This window comes from Grus americana, unplaced genomic scaffold (genome assembly GCF_028858705.1).
Source record: "Grus americana isolate bGruAme1 unplaced genomic scaffold, bGruAme1.mat scaffold_75, whole genome shotgun sequence".
Taxonomy (NCBI): Eukaryota; Metazoa; Chordata; class Aves; order Gruiformes; family Gruidae; genus Grus; species Grus americana.
In genome coordinates, this window is record NW_026561960.1 from 412,178 (window position 1) to 425,908 (window position 13,731).

Sequence of the window (13,731 nt, forward strand, 5' to 3'; positions counted from 1 at the left end):
GGTAATGGGTTTAAACTAAAAGAGGGGAGATTTAGATTAGATATTAGGAAGAAACTCTTTACTGTGATGATAGTGAGGCACTGGAACAGGCTGCCAGAGAGGTTGTGGACATCCCAGTACAAACTGGAACCCCTGATCCTTCCCAGTACAGACTGGAGCACGTTCTGCTATGTGCTGGCTTTGGCTGCCCCACATGCCCGTGGGGAGGGCTGCGCAGCTGGGCCTCACCTGCCCTTCTCCAGCCCAGAGCCCGCAGTACAGCCTGGAGCTGCGTCCTCCTTCCCTGCCTTCAAGCACAGACCCCCCAAGGCCTCTTCTCCAGGCCCCTCTCCCCTACCTGCTTTCTAGGGTCCAAAGCGCTGGCTGTAGCATCTTCTCCAGTGCCCAATGCCTCCTTTCCAGGGCCAAAATGCTCATTTTTGGGGCCCAAACCTGTCTTTTATTACCCACAGCCTTTTGTGAGGGCCCACAGTTTCATTCTTAGGGCCTGAACCCTCAAGGCGGAGCGAGTCGCCTGGCAACGCCTGCCAAAAAAAAAAAGGGAGAGCATCATCAGTGGATGATGGGGTTTGAGCCCCGTTCGTGGGACCACCGCGGCAGAGAGGAGCTGGCTGGCATGCCACCGTCCTCGCCGCTGCTCGTTTGCTCAGCATTGCCGGCCGAAGCACGGGAAAACCGTACGCGCGCGTCTCGTCACGCTCGCATGCGGTCCTTTACCTTTTTCCTCCCCAAATTCAGACTGTTTCTGTGTTCATAGGGAGAGTCTTCCACACGGTCGTTTTCGACATTTCATCCCAGATATTAATCTCGGAAGGATCGGTCCTGCAATAAATATTTTACATCGCAATCCGTGATTACGGGAACTGCTGCCGCCAAGTGCGTTAGCACCAGCAAGAGGACCAGGGGGGCCCGGGGAACCAAAGCTCAGCGTAAGCACCGGAGGTTTTGCTGGATGAGGAGTTTCGGGAGGCAAGCCTGTAGAACAACAGCTCCAGGCAAAGGCTCTTGCTGGCGTTTAGCCCTGGAGCGGGCTCCTAAGCCACTGCTGCTACAGGTCGTGCCTACACCACCTCTTTCTTAAATATGAGGATCTCCTGCTACCCTAAAGTCACTGATGATGCAAGTTTTGGGGGTTAAATGGGAGTTGTGCAGCCGCTCTGCGCAGGGGCAGAGCCCCGCCATCGTCTCCAGCAGCCCTGCCCAGAAATTTGATTTTCCCGCCGAGCGGACCGCTTTACCGAGGGACGCTCGATAAAGACGGTGCCAAACACCTTCAAACGAATCTTGCCGGGGGTCCTGGCGCTTGGTGGCACTTTACCTGTCGCTGCTTTGCTGTGGGATATCCAAGTCGCTGGTCTTCCCCACTTTCAGTTGAACCCAATTTGCAGCAGCAGCTTCCATCACCTTCTGGGACTCCTGACGGAAAAGGGACAAATCAAGTTCTCGGTCTTTAATCAAAGCGGAGATAAACTCAGCACCCAGTAAAGACGTTGCACGCTGTCCTCTCCTCCTGACCTGCGGCAGCTTTAGCTATTAGTGCAGCAGGGTGAAGACCTTTCACTCCAAATACTTTGGGGGGATTAAAAAACGCTATTATGAGTAAACCTTTCCGTAGTATTAATAATAATTAATAATAATAATAATAATCTTTATTATAGGACTCATTTTTAAAATTATACCTCTAGTCAAGTGTTAAGCTCACTGCTAATTTAGGATAAAAGGTTACGATGTGTGATCCAGGCTATTAGGATCCGTTTCTGTTTAGTTCTGATCTTGCCCCGACATTTAAAGACGAGCTGTGGCAGAAAGAGGCAATCTCACAGCCCGAGGGAGACGCCCGGCCCCGAGCACCCAGCAAGCTTCACCTCTTCTTCTTTGGCTTCATTTTTGGCATCGTCCAACTTCTTCTGCTTGCTTTCTGGCATAAGGTCATCCAGAAAGCTGAGCTCTCGCTTCGAGAAGCAGAAATCCATCACTTTCCGGACAAAAACGAGAGCCAAAACCTTCACGAATAAGAGGGAAGATGCAGCGAGGTCAGAGATGATGCCACAGCTCGCTCCGACGCTACAAACACCCCGACGCCGAGCAGCACCGGCTCTTACCATCATGGGGAAGATGATGGCGGCACGCGACACCTTGATGGCCCAGAGCAGGACGAGGCAGATCAGCTGGATCATGGTGAAGCAATGCACCTTTCGCAAGGGGACGTGCCGCAGGTAGATGAAATCCGGCTGGTGTTTCGCCGGCATCCCAAACAGCTTCAAGCGATCGAAGAACTGTAAAATAACAGTGAGAAGTTTCTGGCCCCGGGGAGACGCGGAGGGAGTGTTCAGGATCTCACTTGCAATGAGAAATCCTGGATCCCACCGCGTTCCTCTGCGAGCAGCACCCAATTTTCCCTCCGCTCCATCTATAAACCGGCTTGCCCGCGAGAGCTGCCCACCGAACTGCAATTATTCCCCGTTATTCTGTTCTCAGCGTTTCTCAGCACGCTGAATCCCCCAGCAAGGATTTCCACCAGCCACAGAAATCGCCTTCCCTTCGCGCTGAATTCCCCCATTTTCCCGTAACCTGCCCTGAACTTGCCCGGTCCTCCCGGCCCTATACACCTCCTGTGCCTCCTCCAATCTTTTTCTTACACAAAATATTTTGATCGCTTGCTTTCGGAGAGGGGTTTTTCCCCCCATGCCACTGCTTTTTTTACCTGCTTCTATAGAGATGAAATACCAGGGACCCAACACGCTGTAAAAGAGGCCGTACCTGAATTCCTCTGAGCGACGACACACCCATGTAGAGAAAGACGCCATAAAGCACAGGCATTGGTATAAACTCCAAAAATAAATACAGAAGTTAGTGCATTCTTGTTTTCAAATTGCATTTTCAGTATTACCGCTCTCTTCTACAGTCCCTGCCTAAAATTGCCTAAAGCCTTCCAGCTTCCACAGGGTTAGAGAAGTGTCGCATTTTAACCATCAGAGATTTTGTGCGTGCGAATGATTTAATGCTCTGCTTTAGGCTGAGCTTTTGAGTTACACTTCATCAGAATAATCCTGTTTTCCAGAAAGGTTGGAGGAAAATAGGTGATTTCGCCCATGCTACCATATGCCGCGTTCTGTGACGGTAGAAAAACATTTGTACGTGTTCTTGTGGCAACACGCAAGAGCAGCATGCCTCCTGTGAGCCTAGAGATGAGATTACTTTGTGGGAGGAACACGCAAGGAAGCCCACGGGGACGATTTCAGCGCGTTTAGCTACTGGGAACGGCTGTTCCGAGGCATCTGGGGGAACAAATTGCAACCGATAACATGCTGCCTGGTTGAAAGAGCAGAGGTACTGCTCTAAATACGCTTCATCGTAACCCATAAACACGGGTGGGCCTGAAAGACATCTGAAAATCCAAGCAGTTGGCTTGCTCGCTTGGCTCGAGCGTGCCAAACTGGGGTCTGAAGGGCTGGAAAGTGCAACCGAGGGTGGTTCCCACCACGGATCGAGCCCCAAGGTTTGGGATCACCTCCTCCTCTGCTCCACAGCTACTCAGGCCTGGAGAAAGGGGACTAGTTTTGCATAACCTCCAAAAAGCTCGCGGTTGTTGGGTGGTTTCCATTTTCCTCTTACCTTTAACACCGAAGTGAAGAAGACTGAGCAGCCCATGAGCACAAAGATCATCAAGCCAGTGACTCTCTGCTCTCGTATCCCCAGAAACTTGGGCTGTTCTCCTGGAGCTGAGCAGCCAGACTCCACTTTGAGGCTATTCACGTGGGTGATGGACAGGACGGTCGCAGCCACAAACCACGGCAGCCCCATCACGGAGCACACCCCCAGCATCACGGCCACCATGAAGAGGTCCAGGTGGTACCCGCATCCTTTCTGCGCGGAGCGAAACAAGAAACAGAGCATCTCACGGGACAAGAGCAAGGACAACGTCGCAAGTCAGACCCAAACAACCCTGTTTGAGCTCAAGTCGACGTCTTGAAAATTTAAAACACGAACTGGAAACAAATAAGGATGTATCCAGTCTTTGCGCAAGCACCTTGCATGACAATCCGGCAGCAGTTCAGACAAAGTGGATTTGGGGAGTTTGTATCTACTTCTCAACAAAAAAAAACCACCTTACTATTTTTCATTCATAAAGACATTTCTACCACTTGCGAGTAAGATATGACTCTCAGTTATCCCTGGCAGCACATCAAAATGATTCGTTCCCCAGCTGCTGCTGACATTTTAAAACAAAAGCGTGCTTCTACAACGCTCTAAGCTTAATATGCTCCTCCGAAAGATTGCTCATCTGAACTCCCCTGTTGTCGTTTGCTCCCTGTGTCATCATTAAGCCAGGAGACCATCTTGCCACGCTGCCTGACGTTGTTCCAAACCAATGCCTTCACAAGGCATTTGGAATTGGAGCTTCTCCCCGTACCTGCAGCCCAGAGCGGGTTGGGGATGGGGTTGTCTCCTGCAGCCCCTTACCTTCAGCCTGTGCTCCTTCCTGTTCACGATAAGAGCAGTGATCTGCTGGTCCATGAATATCAAGATGGTGCAAAGCAGAGCTGGGATGAGCGCAGCCACCACCGTCCACCAAGGGTTGGGTCCTGTGGGGCTGATGAACCACCCGCGGTCGTCTCTGGTAGGCTGCAACAAAGCACACACATCAGCCTCGTCTCCCAGCCCAGCTACTTCACCGGCTTGGATTTTCCCCTCCATCCCCGTGTCACAGCATCTCCCAGCCCTGGTTTCACGTCACCCCGGGGCTCAGCAGTGCCAGCATCCTCTTTGCAAGCACCTGTAGCTATTTCTCCTGCAGGTACCTAGTTTTGGGGCTGTCTTCTCATATCCAGGAGGAAACGATGCACTTGGAGGTGGAGGAGGAGATGGTCACACCACCAGCATCTCCTCCAGACTCAGCCCTGTCCTGCCCTGGTGAAACCCGCTCCGTGCCACAACACCCCCCCTACCTTGAACATATGGGGGATGTGGAGCTTCGGTGACGGGATCCCAGTCATGAAGTCAGTGAGCACCATGATGACGATGGTGAGGAAAACAGCAAAGTCACTTATTGTGGACCGCACCTGGGGCAAGAAACCAGAGCTGAAAGGGGCATCGCAAAGGGGGCCGCAACATGAGATGGAAAAATGAGAGACATCAACAACATTAAGGCTGGTTAACAAAATCCCACCACTCTGAGGACATGCAGCCAAATCCCTTGGTTAGCTACTGTTGCTGTGCTTGTCTCTGTGAGAGCTGGTGTCAGACAATAAAAAAAAAAAGAGTTTAATTAGGTGGAAGAGGGTTGTTTGAATTCAAACCTTAAGTAAAAAAAATATTAAAAAATAAGGAAGCAGATGGCTGCCACTGCAGCCACGCTCACAGCTAAAATGGGAATAAGGCGCACTGAGGCATCGTATGTTCCTCAAAAGGAAGAAAAAGTGTCTTTTCCTATGGCAGCTCCTCATTTGAACCAACTTTCCCCTTGAGCATAATGCACAGAAGGTTAAAAAAAAAAAAAAAAAAAAAGGCAAATAAACCCCCACAACTTTGGAAGACCTCTTTTCCCACTGCCTGAGCAAAATATCGCTCGGGGGCAGGTCGCGAGGCAGGTGGGAAACGCCACGGTCGTTTAGCACTCATGGAAACGAGGGAGGGACATCCAAGCTGCTGGAGAGTTTGGCCTTCAAGGTCAATGTTTCCCAGCTTGACCAAGCGGTGGCAAATACTGCTTAGCGCTCCGGGAAAGCCATTTTGGGAAATGAGTGTGGAGACTGCTGCCGGCCACCATCTTCTACCTACTCTGGTTGGGAAGTAACGGCTGCTTTTAAACTTCTTCAAGAAGCTCGACAGGACAAAGGTGGAGAAGAAGAGGATGCAGCACCAGAAGAGGACATTAGGCGCGTAGGGGCCATTGCGTCCACAGGCAGGTCCGTGAAACTCTCCATGCAAATACCGACATTCCTGGAGAAACAGAGCGTCAGGACACAAAGGTAGTGCACGTGCGGCAAGGAAACCTGGGATAACTCGGGGCTTTTGAGGATCTTGGTCCAAGATCCATGACCTTGTAACTGCTGCTGCTGCTGCTGCTGCTGACGGAGATTTATATTGAATGAGCAGCAGCTGAACAAGTGACACATCGAACCGCACAGAGGAGAGCGGAGAGGCGAGATGTGATGGGACACCATATCACAGACCCATGGCACATCCTCCGCTCGAATGGCAGGCAACCGTGGCTGAAGAAGACGCCAAGAGGGGAAGGAAACACTGGAAGTTCTTGGGGATAGAGAAAGAGGGAGCAGGGAAGGAGGGCTAAGACAACCGCGGAAGGAAAGGAGAAGAGACGAATCGTCCCTTCCCAGCGAAGGGCTCCCAGGACACGGCCAAGAGGGGATGAAGATGTCCTGAAGAGCCTCCCATCCTATGCCTGGGCTTTGCTTCCAGCAACAGCAGCCCGAGAGGCTGCTCAGACGTGCAAATTTATGCATGGACCTACAGACAGTGCTGAGTAAGCAAGCAAGGACTGGAGTTCTTAGGAACCAAGTAAGGAAGCTAAGGACTACCTTCAAGCAGGAACTTAAGTCCTCCAACTTCTACAAGAATCAAACCACCCACTTAACCTTGCTCCTGGTCAGAAAAATTGTCCTGCGACAGGGTCAAGGAGGACAGTTATTACCCACGATGTTGGGGGGACAAGGTGGACTCTCCTTCCCAGGACCAAGCGGGTTAAAACCACACGTTAGATTTAAAGAATGCCTTTGCAGAGCAGCACTAGCACAGTCTGAAGCCCCTCATCACCCGAAGGGCTCTGACTTTTGCAAAATGTGAACGCCCCTGGACCCCGCGGCCGCGGAAGTAGTGGCTTGGGGCACTTACAGTCACCGTGAGGTTTTCCCAGGCGATGCCAGACACGTTGATCTCGTTGCTCTCCCAGAAACGCAGGGTTGCCTTGCTGGGATGGCTTGGTGCCTCACACTTACAGCTGGGAGGAGAAAAGCCAAGACGAGGGTGAGGGAAAGGCAATGGAGGTGCAGCCCTGAGCTCCTGCCAAGGGGCAGCAGCCTTTTAGGAGGAAAAGAAAAACTCACTAGTAGACGGTGAGGAAGTCGAGCTTGCTGTGCATGTGCACAGGGTAGGTCTCTCGCAGGTGACTCAGCTTCTCCAGAGCCTCGTAGATGAAGATGATGCAGATGAGGGAGGCGAAGGCTTCTTCGGTGAAGCGGGTGATGTAGCACACCAAACAGCTGGCGTCGGTGGCCACCAGCACTATGCAGAAGAAGGCAGTCCACAGCCCGATGCAGGCCCGCAGAGAGAGATAGGAGAGCGCGTACTCCCTGGGAAACCAAAATCAAACAAAGGCTGGAAAGGCCAGGAAGAGGCGCCGAGCCGTGCCTTCCTTCGGGGAAAATCACGAGCAATTTAGGAGCACGTCAAGGCTGCAGATGGTAAATGCACTTTCCATGTCCTACTACAGACAGCCTTGGGGCTGCGGTGCAGGGTGCGGACCTGCAGGAGGAGAGGCCAATTATTTCATGATTGTTATTTAACAATTAGCTTGTGTTAAGGCCTTGGAGGCTAATTGAGGTCAGGGCCCTTTGTGGAAGGTGGTGTCCTCCCACATCACCCCCATGCCCTAACACCAAAACCCCGGCTGATTTTGCACCCAGTCACCTGCTACCAGCAAGCTGGGGCTGAAGAATAAATTGAATTGCAATCAGGGTGTCTCATCTCACATCAAACTCATCACAACACAAGGATCCCCATCCTTATGGCTTCTCCTCTTCCTGCTTCATTTTAACCCTAAAAACCCCAAACAACCTCATCCATCCTTCAGAGACCAAGGGCTCTTGCACCATCACATACTAAAGCAGCAGCGTGCAACGTCTGCGACACAGAAAACAACTGAAATCTAACAACTCTCACTGAGAAAAAGACGAGAAAAACATCTTTTCTCCACCAGTGCCTCCTGAAGGCTCTCGCGGCACTCGGCCGCGGCAGCCGGCCTTACTTGCAGAATTTGTAGAGGATCTTTTCGAACACGAGGACGGGTCCAGTGCTGCCGAGGATGGTGAGAGGTTGGCCAGCAAAGAGGGAATACACCACGCCGGTCATGGATGCGCCCAGCAGTGACTCCATGGCACTCTGTCCAGGGAAGAGGCAGCGGCGAGGAAATAAATCAATGGGAAAAAGAAGAAAAAACCCAAAGCAAATTCACTGCAGCGAAGATTTTGCATGAGTTTTGCGCTCCCCCACGCCACCCAAGAGAGCTGCTCACGATGTGGCCGTCGGTCGCCTCCCCCAGCAGTCCCCCGAAGGTGATGACAGGGGACATGCAGGCACAGAAGAGGAAGAGGAAGGACGCCAGACACTGCAGGCTCAGACCATCCCGAAAGTCGCTCCAGAACCACGGGGCTTTGCGCTTCACGTCCAGGATCAAACCTCCAAAGAGCCTGGAGGAAGGAAAAACAAATAGACTGTTTCCCTGCAAGACCACACAGAGGGGTTTTTGCTGCAGAAGGACAAGCCCAAGCAGACAGTAACCTTCATTGCTAACCAGCAGCAGTCTCCTTCGGCCGTTTTATACCCGGCAGAAACCAAGCAAGCACAAAAAACCCCTCCAACAAAAAGAAAAAGGACCAAACCTGAAAGCCCATCCCCTCTTACTGCAACTGTCCCTTGCTTGGAGAAGCAGCAGAGCTCTCCCTGGAGGTATTTACACAGCTGCTTCCACCCCAAATCAAGAAAATCTGTCTGCAGTGGTGCTGTGGCTGAGCCCAGCTGCCCAGATCTCACCTGCCCAGCCCAGGGGACCGAGCTGGTAATGTGAAGCCCCTTCACTGAACCAACTAACCCCAGAAAACTGCTACAAGGGAAGGTGCACGCTCCGATTCTAGAGGCAAAGAGAAAAAAAAAAAACAAACAACAAACCCCACAAACTATTAAAGCTCACACCTTCCCGTGCGCTCCAGTTCAGGACCACTGTGTTTCTCTGGCTTGCTGTGAGAAGCACTGTCATCGAGAGCTCCTGGCATCTTCCTTTTTCCCTGTTAAAAAGGAAATAAGCCAAAGCTATGGATTCGTAACCACTGGCTTGTTGGGCTTCTGGTCTGGGTATGTGACTGCGTCAAACTGGGACCTGGTGAATCTGGGTCCCAGAACAGCATCCCCGGCCGGCCGGCCGCCGGCCTGCCCGTCCCCCTCGCGCCTCCCTCCGCCGCAGCACCCACCTGCGAAGGGACGTTTTTCGGGGGCTCGATTCGGATCGATGGATCCCATTCTCCTGGCGGCAAGACCGTGACCTGATCCAGAAACTCGTCGATGCCGGCCACGAGGTCAGCCCGGTTCTCGGCTTTATAGGCAACGTCACGGAAAACCTGCCGACAGGAGACAACCTGCTCAGAGGACAACCCATCTCCGATGTCCTAAGCACTACAGTAAGCTCCTGGCTAAATGCAAGATCATTTTCCCCAAATTTCCTGCTTGTAATGGCAGGAAATATTCCCCCAAATGGAAAAATCTGTCCATCACGGTACTTGTAATCATGTCCTCCACGAGGTCCCCATCCCTCATGGCACACCATACCCTTTTGCTCAAAGCGGGGAAGTTTCACTGGCCCTGGCAACGCCACCACTGGGGACAGGGTGCTGGGGACCCCGGGGAGGTGCAGGATGCACACCGGGTGGGATTTCAACCTCCAAGAGGTGGGGTGATACAAATCCGTGCGTTTGCTTCGGCGTGTGAACGAGGGGTGGGCTATCTGGAGAGGTGTGGGCAGTTGGGAAGCAAATCCTCTTCCTCACTACTGCAGAGAGCTGAAGAAAACCAAAAATGACCCGGAATTCTCTCTTCTCGCACCTCATCCGTCATGATAGTAGCCATGGACCTGCCGATCTCATGGTACTGATGGGCTTTGCCTTCTGGTCCAAGCAAAACAAACAGGAACCTGGGCAAGAAAAACACAATGAGCGAGAAGAACGTGTCCTTGCTCAAAGGACACCCAAGGAAATCCCTGGGAGCCCCCAGCCCCGAGCGCAGCTCCAGAGGGGACACGTAGGCTCACAGACTCCGCCAGGAATTTGAAATTCACCAAAACCGATGGCAAATTTAATTTTTGGGCCAATTTTCATTAAAATTGGCCAAGGGGTTTGAAAGACACAGCAGGGAAGGGATGCGAGTGGGAGAAATGTCCTCGCTCCCCCTGCCCTTGTTCCCTTGGGACGCCAAACTGATGCATGCACCTTGATGTTCTTTCGTTGGGTGGGGGTTTTTTGAAATAAAATCTTTGTGCTTCTCGTTCAGACCTTGTTGGGATGGGAACTTCCGTCATGCCCGAGAGGAGGACAGCCGGGGTCAGGCGGACAAATGCCACGATGGGCTGGCGAAGGAAATCCAGCTCTCCTACGAGCACGTTGGATGCTTCAGCCCCGGTGGGAATTTTCTTCATGAAATGCAGCTGCGCCTAGGCACAACAAGCGATTTTCAGGCAAATACCCCAAAAGCAAAGCCCTCAGCACTCTGCAGCCAAATTTGCAAGACCAAATCTGGCCCTAAAGGCATAAGATAGCTACGAGCGTCTCACCTTGCTTAAGTCCATCGCGTTGCTCTCGTGGTTCACCCCATTTTTAGCTTCTGCAGTGGTAGGAGAAGGATGAGGGGTGAGTGTTTGGGCTGGTAGGAAAAAGAAAGACACTCAGAAAGACGGACAAGGAGCAATTGGGATGCTTCTCCTCTGCCAGGACAAGTCGAATGGGACCAGAGCCCTGCAGGAACCCTCACCTGGTGCCAAACCCTGCAGGAACCCTCACCTGGCTTGTCAAGGAGGTGCAGGTCTGACTGCTTCTTGCTCACATCAGCAAACGAGCGGACGATGGGAAGAAGGTTGTTTCTTTTCTTCTCATTCTGATGGTGATGCTTCTTCAGTAGGACTTCTCGAACTTTTGCCCGCACATGCTCGTCAAACTCCGTGGACTGGTCTTGCGGGCCCAGGATCATATCTGGGGATGGCAAAGGGAAACGAAGCCGTCAGAGCAGAAACCCCCCCAGGTCCCAAGCCCCGAAGCCCCCGGGGGAAGGCTGTGCCACGCAGGATCCCCTGACACAGGCCCAGCCTTGCTTAGCAAGACATTTTAATACAGTTCAGCCTTTGCAGCGAAAGCAAGAAGTTTCTTTTGCTAAAAAACACGAGCAAAGTGCTTATTCATCACTCTGCTAAGATAATTATTTCCCATTCGAAATAATGCAATTTTCTTGCCCCGTCTGGCCTTTCTGTCTGACTCTACACATTTAAAAAAAAAAATGGAAAAAACACACCAGAAAAAGCTGGTGTGACTGTTGCACGCCCAGCCTGCATCCAAAACCAACTTAAAAACACAGCGGGGTTTCTGGAAAAGGACGCGCCGTTGGGGCAGGGTTTGATTCGGGAGCGGAGGGCACCGCGGCAAACCGAGCTCGGCCGTTCCCGCAGAGACGCGGCGCCCGCGGTACCTGCAATCTCTTCGATGCTGTTGGCACAAATGTCCAGCAGCACCGTCCCGTTGATGATGCAACTCCTCAGCTCAGAGAGGCTGTGCAAGGACAGCGTGGCCACGTAGGGCTTGCTCCAGCGCTCGCCGCCGTCTTCCACGTCCTCCTCAAACTTCAGCCACCTGCGGACATCAGGCGCGATCAGCCCCATTGCGAGGAAACGGCCTCAGCTCCGCAACCCCTTTAACAGAGCTACAGGGCGGCGAGAGAAGGCTCCTCGCATCGGCACCTGCAAAAGCTTTGCCAAAGTCCCGGAGAGCGGAAAGCAGAGCCCGCGGGCGCTGCCGGCGAGGGGACTCCTCTCCCACCGCGGCCGGCAGCGGGGATTTACCTTGCCGTTTCCTTCCACTCGGCATCTTCACCCTCTTTCACGCAGATCTCATCCAGCTCGGTGAACAAGTCATGGGGAACGTGCTGCTCGTCCTCCTCGGTCCCGAGGATGAACTGCACTCGCTGGGACGGAGTGTCTGGGGGCAGAAGGCAAAGCCCCGTCCCGTTACCGTGCCCGAATACGGCCCGTCACGCTCATAGGCAAAGCGGGCATCGATCGGCACCATAAACATCGGGCTGGCCCCTCTGCCCTGGCTCTGTCCAGGCTTGCACAGAGCCCCAGAGAAGGAGAAGCATCTAATCCACCTCTGCATAAGGATGGGCATCTTCCCTTCCCCACAGTTCCATTTTTAAAGCCAGGATCCCTCTGAGGAAGGCGAGCCTAAATCCTTTATGCATTTAACTGTCTTAAAAAAAAATAAAAAAAAAAAAAAAAGAGAAGAAAGAGGAAAGTTTGGGAAAAGAGAGAGGGTCCTGCTAAATGATGCCGCTTTCCCTCGGAGGAACAGCAAGCCACTCAAACCGGCACGGGGACCTGCTTGCAGAAGACCCCAGCACCCACGTAGCCCCGAGGAGTTCAGTGAACGCTGCGGCGGGACTTACAGTGGTAGCCCTGCTCCGTCGGGGCAGAGTCCTTCTCCCGTTCCTCTTCCCGATGCTTCTGGCTGTGGGGACGGTGATGCCGCTGGCTTTGCCTCACCAGCGGCATCCGCACGCCCACGTACAGGGTCCGGTGGCCTGCGAAAAAGCGGCGTTTGCATCGTTCTCGATACCGCGGAGACACTTGACGCAGATGCTGCAATTAAATCAGTGCAGCCATCCCAGGAGGAAACATCAACTTCTCTTAATTTTCTTTTAACTGGATCCCTGAACGTCACAGACCTGCCCTTTTTTCCCAAGCCTATTTTACTCAAACTTTGCAACGAGAGAGCAACAACAAGTGATGGTTCCCGATCATCTAAAATGCCCTGAAAGTATCCAACCTCTTCTCAAAGTCCAGCTTCAGCTGGACAACGCTCAGAATTGCTCGTTGAGCAGCAACAAAAGGTAATTATTTTGAAAATCTTTGTATGGCGCAAGGCGACAAGAGAAGATCAAATCAGTCCCATGATAATGAACTCCAGAACAAAAAAAAAGAAAACCACAGCCCTGAGTCTGCAGCCGTCAAATTATGCTCCCGGCTTGGAGAGCCCCGTGGCTAAAACTCACACCATGGCCTCCACGGGGGCTTTCTCCCTCTGTTTAAAAGCCGTCACGTTAAAAAAGGTGAAAAGAACTGTGCTTATTTATTTAGAAGCACGCCACGTTTTGCTGCACGTGACGCGTACGCCAAGCAAGGGACGTCGCAGGGACTTTGTGCGACAGGAAAAGGCGCTGGGCTGGCGGCTCCTCTACCGGGATCTCAGCAGAGACTCACCTTCCAACTCCTCCTTCTCATAGTGAATATTGACGACGTTGCTCGTTCTTCCTTGGTCAATCACTGCCTCTTCGTCATCTCCCTGTTTAGAAAGGAGAAGGGAAAAGTTGTGCAGAGCTCCCTTACGTCCTCCCGGCCATCGTCCACCCCCGCGTCCACCCAAATCCACGAGCATCACGCCTCCGCGTGCCTCCTCCTCCAGGCACAGCCCTAAAAGCACGGACTTGGAGGAGGTTTCTCTTCCCATAACCCAATAAAACAGCCCGTAGCATCGTTCAAACACAAAAAAAAACCCCCAAAAAACCCCTCCGAGATTTGCACCCAGTTGCTCGATTTCTGAAACCGAAGTTTGAAGAAGAGCAAAACACCAAGAAAACTTGGGGAACTGTCAGGGCTGTTGGACGAAATTCAAGAAGCAAGAGCTACACCGGGCACTGGGAAACAGCCCAAAAGAACCAAACCCATAATTTAAAATAAAACTT

The 13,731-nt window shown here is 52.4% G+C and overlaps 1 protein-coding gene across 1 annotated transcript; it reads right to left on the minus strand.

The window, feature by feature from the left end:
* Positions 1 to 734: 734 nt before the first annotated feature.
* On the minus strand, positions 735 to 13,337 carry LOC129201005 (electroneutral sodium bicarbonate exchanger 1-like). Its single transcript, XM_054812233.1, has 23 exons — positions 13,250 to 13,337; positions 12,436 to 12,570; positions 11,834 to 11,969; positions 11,464 to 11,624; positions 10,785 to 10,973; positions 10,559 to 10,647; positions 10,281 to 10,438; positions 9,835 to 9,922; positions 9,207 to 9,353; positions 8,932 to 9,023; positions 8,255 to 8,429; positions 7,988 to 8,121; positions 7,068 to 7,313; positions 6,856 to 6,961; positions 5,782 to 5,943; positions 4,950 to 5,063; positions 4,465 to 4,626; positions 3,616 to 3,867; positions 2,761 to 2,829; positions 2,103 to 2,276; positions 1,866 to 2,003; positions 1,319 to 1,416; positions 735 to 822 (listed from the first exon to the last, which is right to left on the minus strand). The coding sequence occupies exons 2-23, from the start codon at positions 12,539 to 12,541 to the stop codon at positions 735 to 737; spliced, it is 3,084 nt and encodes a 1,027-aa protein (XP_054668208.1). The 5' UTR covers positions 12,542 to 12,570; positions 13,250 to 13,337.
* Between the last annotated feature and the right edge of the window lie 394 nt (positions 13,338 to 13,731).

Coding starts and splice junctions, on each gene's coding strand:
- LOC129201005 (XM_054812233.1), bottom strand. CDS start 12,541: ATGCCGCTGGTGAGGCAAAGCCAGCGGCATCACCGTCCCCACAGCCAG. Junction 9,354..9,834: donor CTACTATCATGACGGATGAG/GTGCGAGAAGAG, acceptor TCCTGTCGGCAG/GTTTTCCGTGACGTTGCCTA. Junction 823..1,318: donor CCACAGCAAAGCAGCGACAG/GTAAAGTGCCAC, acceptor TATTTATTGCAG/GACCGATCCTTCCGAGATTA.